The sequence below is a fragment of the Zootoca vivipara genome, chromosome 12 (genome assembly GCF_963506605.1).
Source record: "Zootoca vivipara chromosome 12, rZooViv1.1, whole genome shotgun sequence".
In the NCBI taxonomy this organism is placed as follows: Eukaryota; Metazoa; Chordata; class Lepidosauria; order Squamata; family Lacertidae; genus Zootoca; species Zootoca vivipara.
This window is the reverse complement of record NC_083287.1, coordinates 48,835,873-48,858,344: the sequence shown is the minus strand read 5'-3', so window position 1 is coordinate 48,858,344 and position 22,472 is coordinate 48,835,873. Positions and strand designations below refer to the sequence as shown.

General features: G+C 40.9%; 1 protein-coding gene across 8 annotated transcripts in view; it reads right to left on the bottom strand.

The window, feature by feature from the left end:
* KMT2C (lysine methyltransferase 2C) overlaps positions 1-22,472 on the bottom strand; it is a 174,594-nt gene that overhangs the window by 112,565 nt on the left and 39,557 nt on the right. For all 8 annotated transcript variants that reach the window (XM_035129359.2, XM_035129372.2, XM_060280917.1 and 5 more), the window contains exons 2-5: positions 16,416-16,504; positions 9,022-9,160; positions 7,106-7,303; positions 3,137-3,282 (exon numbers count right to left, since the gene is read on the bottom strand). In XM_035129359.2, coding sequence (XP_034985250.2) covers positions 3,137-3,282; positions 7,106-7,303; positions 9,022-9,160; positions 16,416-16,504 — 572 coding nt within the window. The remainder of the gene's footprint in view (positions 1-3,136; positions 3,283-7,105; positions 7,304-9,021; positions 9,161-16,415; positions 16,505-22,472) is intronic.

Below are 22,472 nucleotides of genomic sequence, written 5' to 3'. Positions count from 1 at the left end.
TGTATAGATAGCATCTGATAAACCATGGGTAGGCAAACTAAGGCCCGGGGGCCGGATCCGCCCCAATCTCCTTCTAAATCCGGCCTGCGGACGGTCCAGGAATCAGCGTGTTTTTACATGACCAGAATGTGTGTGTTTATTTAAAATGCATCTCTGGGTTATTTGTGGGGCATAGGAATTCGTTCATTTTAATTCTTTTTTCAAAATATAGTCCGGCCCCCCACAAGGTCTGAGGGACAGTGGACCAGCCCCCTGCTGAAAAAGCTTGCTGACCCCTATGCTAAACCAACAGAATGACTGGAGAAGAAAATTATCATTTTTAATTTGTTAAGAACTCCAGGTCTTTCGGCTTCCGGTTTACCACCCGAGCTGTCCGGCGGGGTTTGCCTCGCGCTCCGAGGCAGCCCGACTTTGCTGGGGGGGAGGGCTGCGAAAGCGACACAGCGCCCCAAAAGAGCCCCAGATAGTGCGTTCTGGGGACGAAGAGCTCAGCGGCGCCCCATTTTTTGCGATTCCCTGACTCTCCGGTAAGCTCTAATAAGAGCTCCGGAGCGAGAAGGGTTGTAGTCGCGGGGGCCATTTTGAGTGCCAGTGTTACCCTAGCGGAGTGAAGCTTCGAGCCGGAGGTGGTGAGTGGTAGATTCTTCCATTTTACCAGATTCCTCCAAAGTATTTGATCGGGAGAATTGGAAACCGTGAGTAAAAGATTGGAAAATTTTGCCTTATTGGATTACAATTTGGAAACGGGAGAGAGAGAGAGAGAAAACAGAAGCCATCTCCTCCCACTGATTGACTTAAGAAGCAGTTTAAAAATACCTGAAGCCGGGAAAATAAGTTTATTTTTTTATTAAATATCTCCAAGGATTTTAAAAAAAGATTCTCCCCTGGAAGCAGGGTAAAAGGGGAGAAGGATATTTGTGGTTTAAACCCCCTGCAAAGGGAGAAACTAAAATTTGGAAAAACCTCTTCCTTTCCTGGAGACAGCAGCCCTGACAGATCAGCGAGTCTATTGCGTTGTTATAAAGGAAAAGAAGGAAAAGAAGATATTGACTTTTTGGAGTTACTACCGGTATGTTAAACATTGGTATAGAATTCAATGCAACAGGACTTTGAGAAGAAATATTGCAGCCAGTTTCGTGAAAATGTTGTTGGAGAAATAAGTAGCAACCATTTCCTTTCTCCCAAGACAAGCTCCGACCTTGAAAGGATCTGAAAATCTGGATTCCAGCAAAATGTTTTGAGACGCCTGTGGGAACTGAAAATTGGAATGTCTGGTGATGAATTGCAACTGTGAGAAATGAGGCAATATCTACAGACGGATCAGGACATTAATAATGAATTATTAGAGGAAGACATTAAGGAAAACGAACTGAAGGATAGTGATATCTTTAAACAAGAGGAAGTTCATTACGAAGGAAAAGAGGAAAATGTCCAACAAGAATGGTTTGGGATTACCATTCTTATGCTGAGGGAAAGACATCAATTTTTTGGAGATCAGAACACCCACAAGGAGATGAATGTTCAAAGAAGTGGGGAAAGTCAGGAGGGGTATAAGGACGTCTGGGTTGTAAAACATCAGAGAAAGGGGGTGGGATGAAGGGAGAATGGTCATTTCGTTTATATGGATGGATTAAAAGGACTGAAAACTGGACTGATGACTATGGAACTCATTGGACTGAAAGGGATTAGCTGGGATCAGGGGAGGAGGAGGTATTTTAGTGGATAGATATATAATAAATTAAAATCGGGAATGTAGAAATGGTTTAAAATGTAGGGATGTTCTTGGAGTAAAATTTTTAGGCAAGGGAAGAAAAGAAGTTTTGAATAGGCTAGAAATAAGATAAGATTTAGAAATGAGAATACTAAAATTATAATTTTGTAAGATGAATTGTTAAAAGGGAACGGTTGGGTGCCTCCCCCCCCTCCTGTCAGTTTCCGGCGTGTTGGGAGCCCTTGGTGGCAGGGGGGGCTTCTGCGGCTGGGGAGACGGGGAGGGGGGAGGATTCAATCGGAAGAGGGATCACCTCCTCCTTCCCTTTTCCATCCAGGACTTCTTGTGGCAGGGGGAGTCCTGGGGGACCGGGGGGGGAAGGAAAGGGGTGTAATGATAATGAAGGAGAAATTAACAGGAAAAAAGGGTTAGTATGCGAAATATGAGGTTGGGAAATTTGCAAATAGAATGGGGATAATGATAAGAAAACTGTTAAATGAGATTTAAAAATGAAAATCGGAAAAGGGGGGAGGTTGGGGAAGCCATTAAAATAATGTTTAGGAAAAATGAATAGTTATAATAATTTTGTTAGTGTTGTGTTGTGGTTGTTTTGTATTTTATTTTTTATCTTTTTATGCTTGTTGTTATGTTTTTTTTATTATGTAAAATTGATAATGTATGTTAAGATAGATAGCTGGGTGGACACTCTCCTGCATTTCTCCTTGTCCTCCTAGAGCTTCCTGGTGGCAGGAGGGGGTTCTGGGGGGAAGGGGAGGGGACAAACCCAATTATAAAATGGACCACCTTCGACTGGCCACTTTTCATGGGACTCTCTCGTAGCAGGAGGGGGCTCGTGGAGGGGGGGTTAGAAGAAGGCGGATAATATGTTGTGTATGTTTTTCCTTATTATGTAAAATCAATAAAAATTTATTTAAAAAAAGAACTCCAGGTCTTTCAAATAACTTTAAGTTTGATCCACAACCACTTATAGCAAAATAGGGAAATAAGTATTCTCTCTCTCTCTAAGGACATAATTTTATCCTTAGACTGAATGTTCTTTTATTTTTTTAAAGAACATTAGAACTTAAAGATAGACATTGATTCCTGCATTGCAGGGGGTTGGACTAGATGACCCTGGGGTACCAACTCTACAATCCTATGATTCTATGAAATATACACCCACTGAAATAATTTAGTATTTGTTCAGCTAATTCGCTATTGATGTTATGATAGAATGGGAATTACATTTACCAGTAAATCTGAAAGGTTGTATTTCTGCAGTAGTAGTAATAAAATTTCCCCTATATTTTCTCCTTTTAAAAGGAGCGGGAAGGAGATCTTTTCAAAGAAACAACTTCATTCAAATCGAACGATAAGTAAAATATACAATATATTGAAAGGAGTTACATTTGGGTAGTACACTACCTGCTGGCTCAAATAAGGCTTGGACATCAATGTCATCTGGTAAGCCAACCATTTTGAGTTCATCCCAGAATTTGACTACCTGATCATCAGGAGTAGTTTGAGTGCTTATACTTCTACAAGATGTTATGCTCTGATGAGACTTCTCTCTGTGTGGAATACAAGATTTGGTTAAATGATTGCAATTAACGTAACATGGATTTACATACTAGATACAAATTACATTTAAACTACAGTATATAGAAAAATAAACTCTATGGAAATATACATATTTGCAGGTTTTCAGGTATCTGACACAAATGTATCAACCTAGGAAATGAGTATACTCTAGATTAACTTGCTTCTTTATTTTGCATTGGGCTCATGTCGCTACCGTAACTCACAGCTCATAGTAAATCCTGCTTCAATTTTTTATTGGATCAGTTTATACTTTTATTATCTTGAGCAAATAATCTCTACTATCTAATGAAATAGTATGTTATTCGGAATCTAAAGCACAATGAAAAGACACTGTTACTGGGGTGGCATGAGTTGGGGGAAGAAGTTATACAATACTTTAGAAATCTACTGCCAGAGTATACAATGCTGGGTAGGTCTGACCAGTGGTCTGACTCAGCATACCAGCTTCATATATGTTAAATGTGCATTTGTGTTTCACTGATGTCAAACAGAAAATGATTAATGTGTGGACAACTAAGTAATTTATTTATATAGAAGAACAAGCATTCAGACTGGCAGAGCTAAAGCTGATACCCAGAGGTGAAAGTAAAAGAAAGCATAGCCATGCAAATAAAAATACAGTGGTGCCTTGACTTACGAATTTAATCCGTTCCGAAGGCACCTTCGTAAGTCGAAAAATTCGTAAGTCGAAAAATGCCATTGGAAATGCAATTTCCCATAGGAATGCATTGGAAACGGAAAAATTCGTAAGTCGAAGCAACCCTATCTAAAAATTCGTAAGTCAAAAAATCCCCATCTAAAACCGTCGCGGTTTTTTTCCGGATGTCGAGACATTCGTAAGTGCACGGCCATTACCCCCATTCGTAAGTCGAAAAATCTGGTTGTCGAGTCGTTTGTAAGTCGAGGTACCACTGTAAGTTAATACACTTGTACCGTGTTTCTCATATTTTAAGGCATCCCTAAAAAATAAGGCATGGCAGGATTTTCAAGACCTTGCGAAATATAAGGCATACCCCAAAAATAAGACATGAGCAGGACCCGGCAAAGGCAGCAGTGCGCGCTTTGCCGAGCTCCAAGCCGGCGGCGGGCTGCTGCTGTCCCGCTCAATTTCCCTGCCCCCTCTCGCGAGACTCGCCGCCGGGTCCGCTCTCGCGCACATGGCCCGGTGAGAGGGAGCCTCCCCTGCGCGCGCGTCTGCGCTCACCCTCCCCCCTCCCTCCCCCTTTTCGGCCCAGCGCGCCGCCTTGCCTGTTCGTGTGCCGCGCGTGTGAGGCGAGCGGGAAGGCAGGAGACCCAGGAGAGCCTGGCGGCCGCCGAGAACCCCGCCACCGCTCTTCCCGCCCAGGACGAGGGGCCCGGAGGAGGAGAGCCCAGCGGCGGCGGAGGAGAAGGAGAAAGAGGCAGCAGCAGCAGCGGCGACTCAGAGGCCGAGCTGCTGGACGGGCCTTCCGCGGAGGAGCCTGTGGGGAAGAAGGAGCTGGAGCCCGAAAAAGGCGGCAGTGAGGAGAAGGAGGAGGAGGAGAAGCCGCGAAGCAGCAGCCCGCCGCCGGCTTGGAGCTCGAGCCGGCAAAGGTACCGTAGCAGCGGCGCTTTGCCGAGCTCCAACAGAGCGGGAGCTGGCAAAGGCAGCAGCGCGCACGTTGCCGAGCTCCAAGCCGGCGGCGGGCTGCTGCCTTTGCTGGTTCCCGCTCAGTCGTGGCTCAGCAAAAAATTAGACACCCCCGAAAATAAGCCATAGGCTTATTTTCTTCGAAAAAAAAAAATATAAGACATGTCTTAAAATATGAGAAACACGGTAAGTTTTGGCCATCCAAATTCTCATTAAAATGGTCCACCTTAAGTCCCTTTAAAAGGCTGCTTCATTTTGTTATTGTTTCATTTCCCACTTTACTGCTTCATTCTATTGGCAGCAGTCCAGGGTTAGCCACCAATCAGAGAACTCCAACACAACAATCGCTTTAGTACCTAAACTTGGATAGCAGCCAGCATGGCACTTGGGTATGATTACATCACCATCTTCAGGGGACAGAGCTGGCTAGTTGTTCCAAGCTAAATTAATTTTGAACTTTCCCATAGGCTACAAAAGCAACTACTAATCAGCCAGCACCACAGAATCCAAAGAGCAGCAAAGCAGCCCCTTAGGGAACAGCTTGCTGTGGATAAAAGTGAAATAAATTGGAACTCCTAACTATATTTGTAAAATCTGCAGTACTGCATACTGATGAAAAGCTATATTTCATCAGTATATAGTACTGAAGACTCATAGCTTAGTTACAGAGCATCTGCTGTGAATGCAGAAGGACCCTAGACTGACCTCCGATATCTCCGGTAGAGCTAGACCAGCATATCTCTGGTCCGAAATGCTGAAGAATTGCTGGTCTGACCCAGTATGATGATGATGATTAGCTATAATATTTGTGAGTTGCTTTATACGAAAGGTATCAAAGCAACATAACAAGATAAAATAACATTTCAAACCAGAATATTTAAAGCAACATAAGATACAAAATACCAAAAATGCCCAACCAGGAAAATAATAATGACCAATCCTACCCATCCTAAAAAGATGAGCACCGCCACAGAGGTCAGCTTAGCTACCAAAGGCCTCAGTGAATAAAAAGGTCTTATAGCTTGGAACCTAAAAATTGATAATGAGGGCACAAGACAAGTTTCCCCCCCTCCAACTCACAAACCAAAGACAGATCCTGAATGCTATGAACTACAGCACTAGCAGTGTTGGCAGAGAGCAGATGGAAAAGACAGGGGGGCTACCAATTCAAGGTGCTGGTACTAGTATGCAAAGTTCTAAATGGCTTGAGGCCCAAGCACTTCCTGCATCTGCAGACCCTTACTTTAAGATCTGAAGGGGAGGCCTTGCTCATGATCCAGTTACTAATATTTGCCCACTGGGTTGTGACATGAAGCAGAGCCATGTATATATGAAGTTTCCACTCTGAAGCAGAGCCATGTATATATGAAGTTTCCACTCTCATATTGCTTCAAAACATCAATCAAGGACATATCTGTTCACTTGAGTTTTGGCACATAGTGAGGAAGTTATCTGCTTAGGTCTTATTGCTGTCAACTGCATTATGTTTTCACGTCTGTATTTTGATATACGGTATACATTAGTTAGTATTTTAATTATGATTGTAATGTGATTGTACTTTTTGAAACCCTGTTAGCTGCCCTGTGTATCCTTGGGAGGAGGGGCAGGACAGAAATTTAATAGCTGACCAAGGAACTGAACCTGGATTCCTTCATCAAAATCTAACACCATAGGCCAGGGTTGGCTAATCTGTGGACCCCATCATCCCTGACCATTATCCATGCTGGCTGGAGCCAATGGGAGTTAGAGTATAGTAACATCTGGAGTTACATGGTAGCCTACCCTGGGTTAGCCACTGTTTCACACTAGCCTTTGTCACCTTAGTATCTAACTGACCTTGTTTAAATAGAATTGTCCATGTATTTTGCTGCTACAGCTTCCTGAAACACTTTCTATTGACAAAGGCCCCTTATATTTTATGTCATTAATATGTTTTTTAAAAATTTCAGCACCTACTTAGGCTAGGGTTGCCAAGACACCCCGAAAGTTACTGATTTTTTAAACAGAAAAATCGCAAAGTTGTTGAGCAGCCCTAACTCTAGGCAAAGCTCAAAACAAAATAACAAAAACGGACGTATGGCAACCCTAACTGCATGTTGTCTTACTGCACATTTACTTACAAGTCAGATGACTAGAACATGAAATGAAATGGTATATATTTTGGTAAGCATAAAAAAACTTACTTCTTTTTGTGTAGGACTGAATTCTGCCTTGGAGTACTCTCACAAATGCCATCATTGCTGTCACCAGTTTCACTCTTATTTAAAGACTGGTTGCTCCATGGAGCGATAAACCCTGGTGTTGGACTAAACTGCTTAAGTTCTCCTTGTCCCAGTGAGCTTCGTTCCCCACAGTAACAAAAGGCGCAGAGCTGTTCACTGCTAGAGAGTCAGAAAGCAAAAAAATAGAGATGTCAAAAGCTGTTTTGAAATTAAGGACACAAAGTCCTGGTAAATTGGAAAGCTTTTACCTGCACCTAAAAATAGATAAGGATGGCGCCAGGCTAGTCTCCCTCAGTAAAGCATTTCACAAGTGGGGAGTCACCACTGAAAAGTCCCATTCTCATGTTGCTACTCTTATTGATTTCAATAAAACTTACTCCCTAGTAATTTTGTAAAAGAACATAGCCTTAGCCTTTAAGTACCACCTTAATAATGTCATCTGTTCATCATTTTGCATTTTACTGAAATAAGAATGATGGGGCTATTATTACTACATTTTAGTAGTCTTTAAAGCTTTAGGCAGTGATAAATAGATAGTATAGTAACAACTCCAGTGAATGCACTACTGCTGGATAAACTTTGGTAAGTTGGGAAACAAACTTTGGGAGTCTATTATTCTGATTGCATTATATAGTTCCTTTAATGTTTATTTTATATACAGTACAGTCGTACCTTGGTTCTCGAACGTAATCCGTTCCGGGAGTCCGTTCGACTTTTGAAAACCAAGGCATGGCTTTCAATTGGCTGCAGGAGCTTCCTGCATTCAGCTGGAAGCCACAGAAGTTCGGCTTCCAAAAAATGTTTGCAAACCGGAACACTCACTTTCGGGTTTGCAGCATTTGGGAGCCAAAACGTACAAGTACCAAGGCGTACGAGCACCAAGGTATGGCTGTATTTTAATAAGATAAAAACCAACATTAGTAGCCTCAGGAAATGGAGCTTGATCAAAAGGCACTGCAGTACAGTAATTTATTGTTTTGTTATTAAAATTTGTATACTGCCTTTCATCCGTAGATCTCATGGTGCTTCACAACATAAAATTAGATTATTAAAACCACAAAACATATAATAAAAATAAGAAACATCTTTGCTCCTCTTAATACAGTGTTGAAAACCCACTGAATAATCAGTATTGCCTACTTGCACCACTCTATCACATAACGTAACTCAAATTCTCAAATTTCCTATTCTCATGTGGCCACACAGGAAGATAAAGGGACAAATGTCCACACTTGAAAAATGTCCAATTAATCTTCGTCCAAGTGCAGTTATTGTATTTAAATGCATCAAACACCCTCAGATATTTACATTTCCTAAATATGTGTATGCACTTTTCAGGACAACTCACTCAATTACTGGCATAGTTGCAACCGTAGTGTAAACAGATTAATGGCAAATAGAGTGTGTGTGTTTTAATATTCAGGATTAATTTATATGTTTGCAATGAAGCAGGTTTAGGCTTGCAACAAGAATGAAATGCTGCTGCTAGTCAGAGTAGACAATTCTGGGCTAGAGGGAAAGAAAATTGGCTCTGATATAAGGCAGCTTCCAATATTATTAAAATATAGAATTTGCATTTTGTTTTATTAAATCCACACACAAATTTCCAGGAGTATTTTAATCTGCTGCATCAATATCTTACAACATTGATAACACTCCTGCCCATAAACCTATGTCCTCACTGTGGAAGGATGTGTGGATCCAGAATTGGCCTCCACAGTCACTTACGGACTCACTGTTAAGACTGTGTTCATGGAAGACAATCTTATTTGGCTACGAGTGATCGCCAAAGAAGAAGTCCTAGCATTTTCTGTGTTGTTTGTTCAGATCCCAGCCCTTCCCCCATGACTCAGCATCTGCCTATTTCTCTTTCTAACCTGGTTTTTGCTTCAACACCAACAGAGGCAACGGAGCTTGCAGATTCCACAGAAACTGAGCGCTGAAGAACTGGCGTTAGCTTCTTGTCACCATGCACTTCAGTTTGGGCATCCTCCTCTGCAGATTGTTCCTTGATTTCTGTTTGACAAAAGAAAGTAAGTTGATTAAAGATCATACTTTTAAGTGTTAGGAGAATCTGGCACAGCATACACATCAGTTTTTCTGTTTTTATTCAAAAACATTGCAGTTACGACATCTAGGTGGAAGCATATGCCACCTTCCGTATTTATTGAAACAGTCATACCTTGTGTTACATGTGCTTCATGTTACGGCTTTTCATGTTACAAACGTGGCATGTGCAAAAGCACTCTATCACGCTTTGCGCACACGCAGTAGTGCCACTCTACTTATGGACTTTTCGGGGTGTGAATGGCACCCCAAAATGGATCGCGTTCGTAAGTGGAGGTACCACTGTTCTTTAATTCTATGCCTATAACAAAATTAATAAACTAGACACATAGAGATACTGTTTCAAAAGCATAAAAAACTACTTCAAAATAATTTTGCCTGCAACTTTAGTTTAAATGTTACAAAAGAAAGCTAAGTTCAGATTTAACATTTCTATGTCCATAAATTCTTCTAAAGTTAGTTTTGGTACTGAAACACAAATAATGATAAAGATACTTTTAATTTCATTATCCTTATTTCATCAATATCCCAAATTTGCTGCTGAACTACAGGTTGAAGGGCTTCATCTTAAAAGTTTCACACCACAGTTTTTGTGATGTTTTAAATTTTACATATCAAATTATTTCAATTGCAGTGATAAGAGATGTTTTGCACAGGGACTATTATAGTTCCATCTTTCATTACATCATCTTTTCCCCCACTATTGGGCATATGCAAATGAAGTGAGGAAATAATTAACAGACTGAATAACACGCAATAAACCACAGCATTCAGGTCTTTCCCTCCATAGGATTTCTGCTGTCTGCAACAACAGCAAGCCTAGGCTCATTGCAGGATCAAGTCTAATTAGTGAAAAGCAAAATCAAATTGGAATACAGTACACAGCAACTATGGCAAGTTCTTAAAGAAATGGGAGTGCCTGATCATCTCATCTGTCTCCTGAGAAATCTCTATGTGGGACAAGAAGCTACAGTTAGAGCTGGACTTGGAATAACTGATTGGTTCAAAATTGGGAAAGGAGTACGACAAGGTTGTATATTGTCTCCCTGCTTATTTAACTTATATGCAGAATTCATCATGCGAAAGGCTGGACTGGATGAATCCCAAACCGGAATTAAGGTTGCCGGAAGAAATATCAACAACCTCAGATATGCTGATGACACAACCTTGTTGGCAGAAAGTGAGGAGGAATTAAAGAACCTTTTAATGAGGGTGAAAGAGGAGAGCACAAAATATGGTCTGAAGCTCAACATCAAAAAAAACTAAGATCATGGCCACTGGTCCCATCACCTCCTGGCAAATAGAAGGGGAAGAAATGGAGGCAGTGAGAGATTTAACTTTCTTGGGTTCCATGATCACTGCAGATGGTGACAGCAGTCACGAAATTAAAAGACGCCTGCTTCTTGGGAGAAAAGCAATGACAAACCTAGACTGCATCTTAAAAAGCAGAGACATCACCTTGCCGACAAAGGTCCATATAGTTAAAGCTATGGTTTTCCCAGTAGTGACGTATGGAAGTGAGAGCTGGACCATAAAGTAGGCTGATTGCCGAAAAATTGATGCTTTTGAATTATGGTGCTGGAGGAGACTCTTGAGAGTCCCATGGACTGCAAGAAGATCAAATCTATCCATTCTGAAGGAAATCAACCCTGAGTGCTCACTGGAAGGACAGATCCTGAAGCTGAGGCTCCAATACTTTGGCCACCTCATGAGAAGAGAAGACTTCCTGGAACAGACCCTGAGGCTGGGAAAGATGGTGGGCACAAGGAGAAGGAGACGACAGAGGACGAGATGGTTGGACAGTGTTCTCGAAGCCACCAACATGAGACTGACCAAGCTGTGGAAGGGAGTGGGAGACAGGAGTGTCTGGCGTGCCCTGGTCCATGGGGTCACGAAGAGTTGGACACGACTAAACGACAACAACTGCAGCTAATAACATGGCATAATTTAAAATTCAACATACACATGTTATAAAGCATAGGATAGAATATGACATTTCAGAGGAGGGGGGAGGGAACCAACTGCCATATTACTGCTAACAATTGCATTAAAGCATAGAGGAAAATGGTTAGTTTAAACTGATCCAAAAACATGTTTCAAACTGTCGAAAGGCATAACATTACTAGGTATACGCTGGGGGGGGGAGTATTTGATCCCCTGCTAAATTTGCCGGTTTGCCCTCTGATGAAGAAATGACCAGTCCATAATTTTAATGGCAGGTTTATTGTAGCTGTGAGAGACAGAAAAACAACAGGAAAATCCCCAGAAACCCAGAAGACAAAAGTCAGAGATTGGTGTGCATTATAGTGAGTGAAATAAGTATTTGATCCCTTTGCAAAAGATGACTTAGTGGTGGCAAAACCCTTGTTGGCAATTACAGAGATCAGAAGTTTCTTGTAGGTGGCCACCAGGTTTGCACACATCTCAGGAGGTATTTTGTCCCACTCCTCTTTGCAGATCCTCTCCAAGTCAGTAAAATTTCAAGGCTGATGTGTAGCTACTCGAAACTTCATCTCCCTCCACAGATTTCCGATGGGATTAAGGACTGGAGGACCTTAATGTGCTTCTTCTTGAGCCACTCCTTTGTTGGCTTGGCCATGTGTTTTGGGTCATTGTCATGCTGGGATACCCATCCTCGACCCATTTTCAATGCCCTGGCTGAGGGAAGGAGGTGCTCACCCAAGATTTGGATACATGGTCCCATCCATCGTCCCTTTGATGTGGTGAAGGTGTCCTTTCCCCTTAGCAGAAAAACACCCCCAAAAGCATAATATGTCACCCTCCATGTTTGACGGTGGGGATGGTGTTCTTGGGGTCGTAGGCAGCATTCCTCCTCCTCCAAACACAGTGACCTGAGTTGATGCCAAAGAGCTCAATTTTGGTCTCATCTGACCACAACACTTTGATCCCAGTGCTTCTCTAGGTCATTCAGATGTGCACTGGCAAACTGCAGACGGGCCTGTACATGTGCTGTCTTGAGCAAGGGGACCTTGCGGGCTCTGCAAGATCTCAGTCCTTCACGGCGTAGTGTGTTGCCAACTGTTTTCATGGTGACTATGGTCGCAACTGCCCTGAGATCATTGACAAGTTCCCCCCGTGTAGTTCTGGGCTGCTTCATCACCGTTCTCATGATCATTGCAACTCCACGAGATGAGATCGTGCATGGAGCCCCAGACTGAGGGAGGTTGACAGTTATTTTGTGTTTCTTCCATTTGCGAATTATTGCACCAACTGTTGTCACCTTCTCACCAAGCTGCTTGGCAATAGTCTTGTAGCCTAGTCCAGCCTTGTGCAGGTCTACAATCTTGTCCCTGACATCCTTGGACAGCTCCTTGGTCATGGTCATGGTGGCTACTTTGGAATCTGCTGGATTGATTGCTTCTGTCGACAGGTGTCTTTTGTACAGGTACTGTAATGAGCTGGGATTACAGGTAAGACCTCTCCCTTACAGCAGCTCATTACATACAGTTAAGATACTGTACCAGGTAGCCTGACATCTGGCTGGTTGAAAATTTAGCAGGGGATCAAATACTTTCCCCCCTCACTGTATGAAACCTTTGGAGTTAAACCATTTATTTGATGGCAGTTAATTAAAATAAATTTATGTCTTGTGTGATTGCAATAGCACCTTTCCAGAAAAGGTTTCAGATTAGGTCTTCTGCAATCAAGTAAATAAACCAGAGGAGCAAGTTAACAAAAATAAAGTGTAATATATTTACTAGTCCTCAAGTAAGCAAAGGAAATATGCAAATTCTATAGTAAGAAAACATCTTCCTATGATGCGATCTAAATAATTCTGGTTCAGTTTTGTGGATTGACCTGAATATTATGTGTCTTAGGAGGATGAAAGCAGTCTGAGACTCATGAGCAATCAATTCAAAGTCAACCCAGGAATGAGGCTGAAGATCTCCACTTAAGACATAAATATAATACTAGAAACTGCAGTCCAGCTCCATACAATATGGTTGAAGTACAACCACAGGAAACTCAATGAAATTCCATTGAGATATTCCATGAAAAAAAAATTGACAACCCCTTGAATGGCTCAATGATAACACCAGATGTCCATCTGCGACTGACATGATGTTCAAGTCTTAAGTTTAGTTTTTAAAAGATTGATTTTTTTTATCTGATCAGCATGAAGGCTACTATAGTTGTATTGAACACATCCAGTCAACAATATTTCCTACCTCATAAACCTATTGAGAGGAAGAAAAGTTTTTGCTCTCTTTTTCTCCACTCTGCATCTACCTAAACTCTAACTTTCTGCAACCACCTAAATCTGCTCCAGAGGACCTACCCTCCTCAAGAGCAGATAAAGAAAGTCTTCATGGCAATGTAGGAAGCAGGGATCACTAAAAATTACCTCCCTCCCCATTCTACCAGTGGATTCCCTCTGTCAGCTGACAGTCACCACTGGTTTATTTTATAGTTGAGTATAATAAGAATACAACTGGTTAAGACAATATTGTCTTGGCCTTTGTCATATAATTATCAGATATATGATTTTACCTCTTTCAACTAATGTTATATCATCTGTATTCAGACACTGAAATTGGGTATTTATATGCTGTAGGTGGATGATTAAGTGATTTTGGTTGACAAAATAGACCATTCATTGTAGTGAAGAATACAGATGGATGCTGTAAATGGAATTACTTTAATCTTGATGGATTTATCATAAGGTGCTTTCCCATAACATTCAAAGGCAACACTAATCTGATGCATAAGGTGTTCTCAATTTACAGATCTTGTTAGTTATAACAATCTCAAAAAGTATAGAGGAGACCAACAGGAAGGATTAATGACCATAAAGAAGAGTTAAGTGGTTTATGAGGATTTGAAGAGAAAGGCAAGGATTAAAGGATTAAATTATAAAATTCAATTTCTATTGAATTTGCAACAGCCAATTCTTCAAATAGAATTTTGTTAAAATTAGATAAACTTTAAAAGTAAAAACTACTTTACTTTTTCTTGCCTCTGTTTTGTAAACTGCTTCAAATAGCTAGCATAAGCATTTTAATGTAGTCTCAAGAGAACAAAGCCTTAAATAACTTCAAAAGCTTTTAATTGGAAGGATCTTTATGAGCAATCAATTTTAACTACTGTGTTGCACCAGACTGATATTTCCTAGGAAAAAAATCTAACTTTATTTTGAAAACCAAAAAGAGAATGGAACAGCCTACTTCTAAAGGTTGTTACTGAACTACTCTTAGACATGCTTCCTAATAAGAAAGAGGAAGTTGGAACAGGATCTTTCTGCAGCAGTGCCTAGAATTGGAAGTCATTGCCTTGGGAGGTTCCACAAGCTTCCTCATTAGAAAAGCAAGTCAATCAGACATCTATTAAAAAAAACCACGGAAGCAACATTCTAAGACTTATTAAGCAGACATGGAGGAGCTGTTGTTGCTAAGGTCACTTACTTACTTACTTACTTAATCACTGTTGCTAAGTGAGGCATTTCCTGTATCTTCCCATAATTTCGTTCCTGAGATTTACTCTCTTCCTACAGAACCAGCTTGCAGTGAATAGTACAGGGACAAGGACAAAGTTAACGATGCCTTGTGCCTTTAATAGCTTTGTCTCTGGCACAAATGAAACAGAATAAACCTATTCTATGATGAACATTCAATTATGGGGAAAGCTTCACCTATTGAAATTCTGCCTGTCACACATCTTATTAATTGTGTATATTTCCCGCTTTAGTTTTGGACCTTAAATTTCATTACAGCAGCTTGGAAAATTCTGAATGTTCTTTTTAACTGGAACTAGCTCCTTTCGAAACTGAACTTTCCTAGCACATAGACCAAGCACAGTTAACAGTGGTACCAACGTACCTTTTAACAATAACTAAGTCAATTTGAAAAATGAATTTGTGCCTGAGAGTGTCACACTCCTGCAACCTTCTTCCCATTCTATGCCATTAAAAAAACAGTCATATTATGCCTGCACCAGGCCTAAATCTGGCCCATTAAATAATTTTTTGTTCAGGAAGAGAAGCTAACTCAATGCCCTACTCTAACTGGGAGTTGCACTCTAGCCAACATCCAGCTATCAAACATCAAACAATTAAAACTTCACTATACAGGGCTGCCTTCATATGTATTCTGAAAGTCATATGGTTCTTTATCTGTTTGACAACTGACGGGAAGGCATTCCACAAGGTGAGCACCACTACTGAGATGGGCCTCTGCCTGGTTCCCTGTAACTTCACTTCTCACAGTGAGGGAACCACCAGAAGGCCCTCAAGAGCCTCAGTGTCCGGGCTGGATGGTGGTGATGGTGGTGGAGACGCTCCTTCAGGTATATAGGCTGAGGCCATTTAGGGCTTTAAAAGTTGGTACCAACACTTTAACTTGTGCTGAGAAATGTACTGGAAGCCAATATAGATCCTTTGGGACTGGAGTTATATTGTCCCGGTGGCTGCTCCCAGTCACCAGTCTAGTTGCCGCATTCTGGATTAACTGAAGTTCCTGGGTCACCTTCAGTTAACTCCATGTAGGGTGCATTGCCTCTTGGACTCTCCATGACTGAAGAAAATGCTTAGGAGTGATCCTAACAATGGCCCTCTACATCTCACTATTCCATAAGGTATAACAAGGGTATGGAATCCAACATTATCTGAAGGGCACTCAGGTTCCTCTGATATATAATCATTTAGACGCAAAGAGACAGTTGCCTTGGCTTTTGCCTATATTGAAGTATCTTCCTGTATTCTGTTCTGCATAAGCACACTGTCAAATGTAGGATTACACTGAAGGACCAAAAATATTAATAATAATTTCAGTACCCAGGATGCCAGAGGTGGAGACTGAAAATTGATTTACATTTGTAGTGAGGTACAAATGTAGTCTTAATAACCTGTCTTTCTTTGATTTTCTGATTTTCCCCTTTGGTTTTAAGCCATTTAAAAACATTCCATGTCTGTTTTCTTCAATCTTTTGTGTTCTTTTTCCATAGAGATAAGTGTATTGAATATGCGTTTACTATTACTTTCAACAACTGCTAGCCCACTGAATTTTACCCTTCAATAAACTCATGCTTCTCAAAGCACACTTTTCTTTTAAAAAAAACATTTTAAAAAGATACATTTTCTACTTGCATTTTTGATATTCCCCCCCCCCCCTTATATATGGATATATGCTAGGAAAACAGCCCATATTCCCAAAATTTATGAAAGCATTGCTACTACATGTGCCTTTACCTTTTTCCACAGTGTTTTCTGTTTCTGCTGCCTCCAAACCATCCATGCTGTCTTCATCCTCCACTGCAGGTTTTCCTCTGCTTCGAGGCCTGTGAAATATGAGAGATTGTAGTTTTGTATTATTTTTTATTCTATATTATAAACAAAGAAAATCACCTGAATGGTTAAATATTAAATTAGCAGGTATTTATAAACTTTAAAAGTCAAATATCTATTTTTAATGGTACTCATAGATGGAATATGCTTCTAGGAGAAAGACTGTACCATTCAATCCATCTGCTCATACCTGGTCATTGCATTTTCTATTACAATTGAAAGTTTCAGATCAAAAATACATAGGCTGGGTCCAAAGAGCTACTTTAGGAATGCTGAAAGTGTTTGGTTCATAGAGTCAATATTCTTTCTCTCTCTCTCTGTTTAAACTGTAGTCACATCCCTTTTTATCAAATACTGTTTTTGAAAGTCTGCTTTGTTTCAAAAGCAGTTTGCATCTGAGAGAGAAGGAAGCAGTTGCTCATGAAACATTACGTCCAAAGCACACTTGCAAGCAACTAACTAGCAGTGCAGTTCTTCAGATAATATTATTTGGAAGATTACAGAAGAACTGCAAAATTTAAATCAATAAATAGATTACACAACTTTTCAATTGACTAAAAATGTGCTGAGATTAGTTGAGCAGCAGTATTTTGAAAAATATTTTAAATACAATTACCGTAATTATATTATTTTAAAAAGTGATTCCATTCCCCCTTCTCTCTCATATACAGGAGGATTGCCTGATGCAAAATTATGCCTGTTATAATACAACATACACATCACTTCACCTTTCCTCAGACATATTAAAATTCAAAATTTATAGTCAATAAAAAAACTACTCAGCAAGTGGGCAGAGGTGATAGCACTCTTACCCAACTAACTGGCCACAATAAAATATTTCAGTGTAACATTCAATAACCCTATTTCTTCATAAAACAATACCACACTCATTCATATATATATATATATATATATATATATATATATATATATATATATACACACACACACATATATATACTGTATATGGAAATAATCTAAATCAAACACCACACCACAAATAATGGGTTCTGACAAAGCACGCCATCATCTTTGAAAATGTAACCCTATATATATATATCATCACAACAGAAAAATCTGACGAGATACTGGTTTTGCAGCACACAATAGGAAATTGGATTAACATTACATGAGAATTTAAAAACTGTGCAGCTAAATCTCCACACAAATTACCCAGATTTTTCAGATATAATCTAGGATGACAGAATTTCCAAAATTATTATAATCTGGCTGTCAAAAGAACTACGGTACGCTAAACAAAAGATAGCAGAAGGGTGGTGCTAGCCACAGTGAAAAAGAAGTTTTAAAAGGAGTATAAAAGTAATTGTTGGAATTAAGAAAGGAGGGTGATGTGAGAGACAAGAAAAGGAGTTGGAAACATGTCAGTTTTATTTTATTGGATCATATACTAACAGGAGCTGAAGTTCAAAATGCTGCCAGATCAGGTTCACAACTTTTCAGATTTACAACACACTACACAGTATGTAAAAGTAATAAAAAGAATAAAACTGAACTCAATGAAATCTTTGTAATTGCCATAATTATGCTCAAGAGAATGTACACAATCAACCCATGGAAGGAGCACACTTGAGAAATCGAATCTAATTATACCGTATTACATATACACTGCAAGTTTCTTTTCTTTGCACATGTAAGCTTCTGTCCTTGCATTTGCATACATGATTGCTTTCTCTTCTTTTAGTATCAATATTATATTGTGTTTCTACTCAAATAAACTTTTGGGTCATATTTTATTTCTGAGGGTATAATTCTACATGGACAAAGACAAAAGAAAATTAATTTAAGCAGGTGAAAAAGTATTTCATGCTCATCCCACTTGAACAAGGAGTACACCCTAGAAATAGCAACATTTATGAAAGCCTGTTTTGCTCTTATTGTATGGGAAGGGTAGTCAAGTGTGGTCTAATAGCTAAAATCTTCAAAAGGTAATGTAGAGGAGAGGTTACATATTGCTTCTAATCACAGCACCTGCATCTATGCAGGTTTTACTAGAGTAAGGAGGCACAACAATTAAAATGGTACTTTTAAAGCACATCTAATACCAAATTACTTCAAATTCTCACCTCCTATAGAAAACCTTTAGGCAATTAGATTAAAATATTTTCCTTCTGTTTATTTCACAGGTTATGTAAACTTTTGTATTTACATCCTACAGTGCATATATTAGTATGCAAAGAACGGCACACACACACACACACACACAGACCTTTTAAATGTGCCACACTGATGATTTCTCAACTGTGTCCCCCTCCCCCAAACACATTTCAAGCAATGCATTTAACATTAGCAAAATCACAGGTTTGAACTAATTGAATATAATTACTTCTTTTCAATAGAGAACATACCCACATCTGGTGTTTTCATGCAATTTTCTTCTTTTGCATTTACTGTACTACAAAAGACCTTCCAACTACTGCACAGGTTTAAAATAGCTCCATTGGGGGGAAATTACAAAATAGAAGTTGGAAGAATATATTTATACTTTAATTTAATTGGGTTTTAGTATATAAAGCAATCTGAATAAATAGTATACAGTTCTACAATATAAAGCAATACAGGTGGGTTTTTTGTTTTTTTGAAAGGGTGAGGCATTAAAAAGTTGCTCTGAAAGCTGGAATCAGAATTATGTTCAACATGTAGAAATACTGTTTATTTGTTATAAGCACACTTTGGCTGTTCTTCTGCTGTGCTCTCAGAGCAGTTTATAAATAAAAGCATAAAATATACCAAAATCAGGAAAATAACAGGAGGCAGTTAAAACTAGTATAAAAAGGAGATGCCGAAGATTTCATGCTAAAAATCCAAATCTCTTAAGCTTTGAAGGCCTGGGCAGATAAAAACAGTTTTTACCTGTCACTTAAGTGAGAGATATGGTACTGTCAGGAAAGCCTCTCTGGAGAGTTCTTAAGATGCTGCTACTACACACAGCTCACCCTGTTTGTTTCTTGCTGAAGCAACATCAGAGCTCTACATTCTTATAACCCTATTACCAGTCTAAGTCCCACCCCATCTCGCCCCAGGACAGTCACAGAAGCCTGGAGGCTGCATTTGGCCTCCATGAATGAAGTTCCTCACTCTTCAAATAAGGCCAAGGTTATGCTGGAGCAAATTGTTGTCATTTGTCCTGGTCACCATAAAATCCTGACAAAGCAGCCTTGGCAACATCCTGGGGGTCCTCAACACTAGCCCAGAGATAACGTCTGTCAGCTCCAGGCAGGAAGACTGCTGAAGAGTGTGGTGAGTGGTAAATCAACAAGACTTCCTAATCTGTCTTACTGTCCAATACCAAGTAGAAACATTCAAAATTGGCTCCCAGGCAGGAAGTCTGGAAAGGAGACTGCCAGTGCTGTGCTGCATTAAGAATTCAGGCGGACGCAACCAAGGCAAATAGACACCTTCCAGCAATTCAGGCCATGTGGCTCCTTCTGATTTGTGTTATATTATGAACCAACCTTTCATTCAGCAACAGTACCACATGGGCTGATGGCTTGTTAACATGGCAACTATGGTCACAAAGGATGGAGGAGAAACCAGAAAGAGGAACAACCACTAAATATTTGACCAACACTCATTTAAATGACACATCCATACCCACCACATCTTCCCCAGCCTATAATGACCTCAGTAGGGGCTATAAAAAGAGAGAGCACCTTACAGGATTGTTCACTACAATGTTAAGGAACATACCACAAAAATCTGGTAGTTAAACCGGGCTTATAATATCACTATTCATCAAATATAAACAATAGGCCAAATTCCTCAAGAAAACTGGATTTAACAACTTGCATACATTATTAGAAACGAAGCAAATACAGTGGTACCTCGCAAGACGAATTTTTTTGCAATTTTTTTTTTTGTTCTGGTTTGTTTTAAATCGCACAACCGTTAATACCCAGGATGCATTGTGCCTGGAGGTTTAAAAAGCCTCCCCAATGCAGCCTGGGTTCACTTCTCCACATGCAGTTCCAGGGTTGACTTTGAGGAGCAACTGTGATCTGTGCTGTGGGCGAACCCTGCCTTTGGTCAACTGTTCTGAGCAGTTCACCAACTCCTAGCAAGCCTTTTTGGAAGCTTTTTGGAAGGTTTTCAGAACTTTTTTGAGCATCTTCCCCACATTTGCTTCTGTGGAACTCATTAAGGAGCTCATTAAGAAGAACCGGCCAGCTGTTCTGAAGGAGGTGGAGAAGTTGCTGCTCATCTGGATAGAAGAGAAGCAGACTGAGGCTGTCATTTGTGAGAAGGCCAAGGTATTGCACGCAGACCTTGTACAGCAAGAGCCAGGAACCTCAGCCGAGCCAGAAGTCTTCAAGCAAGCAGAGGCTGGTTTGAAAGATTCAAAACCAGATCTGGAATCCACAGCGTGGTCAGGCATGGAGAGGCTGCCAGTTCCGATGTTCCTGCGGCTGAGGACTTTGCCACGGAGCTCCTGGAGGTTGTGACTACACAGGGCTACCTTCCACAGCAGGTCTTCAACTGCAATGAGACCGGGCTGTTTTGGAAGAGGATGCTTGGCGCAACCTGTGGCCAGACTGTGTGGCAATAAGTGACTCTGATGCTTCTGCGCCTGCACCAGAGTCAACAGTGCTGGAGGACATTGTTTCCTTGGGGAGGACCATGGGCCTCGAGGTCACAGAGGAGGACGTCTGCGAGCTGGTGACCACGACCAGGAGCTGTCCACCCAGGAGCTGGTCGAACTGCAGGCAGAGGCTACACAGGAACAGGCCTCTTTGGAAGAGGAAGAAGCGACAAGTGAGGAACAGCTGTCCTCCACGGAACTGAAGGACATCTGCCAACAGTGGAAAAACGTGCAGGCTTGTGCACAGCAGCACCACCCAGACAAGGCTCTGGCACGTGACCTTGCGAACACGTTTGATACAAGGATCATGTCCTCTTTCAGAGGGGTGCTGAAAAGGCGGCTGAAGCAGCAGACCATGGAGAGGTTCATCATGAGGAAGCAAAGAGTGGAAGAGGAACCTGCTGCTTCTACCAGTGGTGCCGAGTTGCCTTCTTCCTCCTCCTCGTCCTCCTAGAAGCCTTGAAGTCAAGCCTTGAAGCCTTCTCCAAGTTGTCCAGTGTTGTCCAAGTTGTCTGGTAACTTAGAGCAGTGATGCTGAGACTTGGGGGACAGAGGGGTCTGTCTCCAGGTTGGCTTTGGCTAACTGTAAACTGCTTCTGTCCTAGCTAGCCAGCCTGAGACTGTTCCTGCATGCACCTCCTCCACGTTTGACAGTGTCCCTGCCTACTCTACTGCGCCTTCTCCCAGTTGACCAGCGTTCGTGCCATCCCCAGAGAGACCCTCCACAGCTCTGGGAACGTAAAAGACTGCTGCTGTGATGTGGAGACAGTTCCGTCTGCCTCCAGTTTCCTGACTTAAAAGACTGGTCCTGTAGGTTGAGACACTTCATCCTCACTTGGTCACCTTAAAATGTTTGTGTAAAAGCAGGGGTCAGCAAACTTTTCCAGCAGGGGGCCGGTCCACTGTCCCTTAGACCTTGTGGGGGGCCGGACTATATTTTGAAAAAAATATATGAACGAATTCCTATCCCCCACAAATAACTCAGAGATACATTTTAAATAAAAGGACATATTCTACTCTTGTTAAAAAACAAACAAACAGGCAGGCCCCAGAAATAACCCAGAGATGCATTTTAAATAAAATGACACATTCTACTCATGTAAAAACATGCTGATTCCCAGACCGTCCGCGGGCCGGATTTAGAAGGCAATTGGGTCGCATCCGGCCCCCGGGCCTTAGTTTGGTGACCCCTGCCTTAGACAGTCCTTTGGCGATTTTAAAAAGTTTCTGTATTGGTTTCTGTATGATGTCCCTGTTTACATGCCTTAAAAATGTACTTTCTGAAGAGTTTTGCACAGTCCAAGGACTGTTCGTGACTGTATCTGTTCAGTTTCAATGTTGAGCCTCAAGTCAGATGGTCCTGC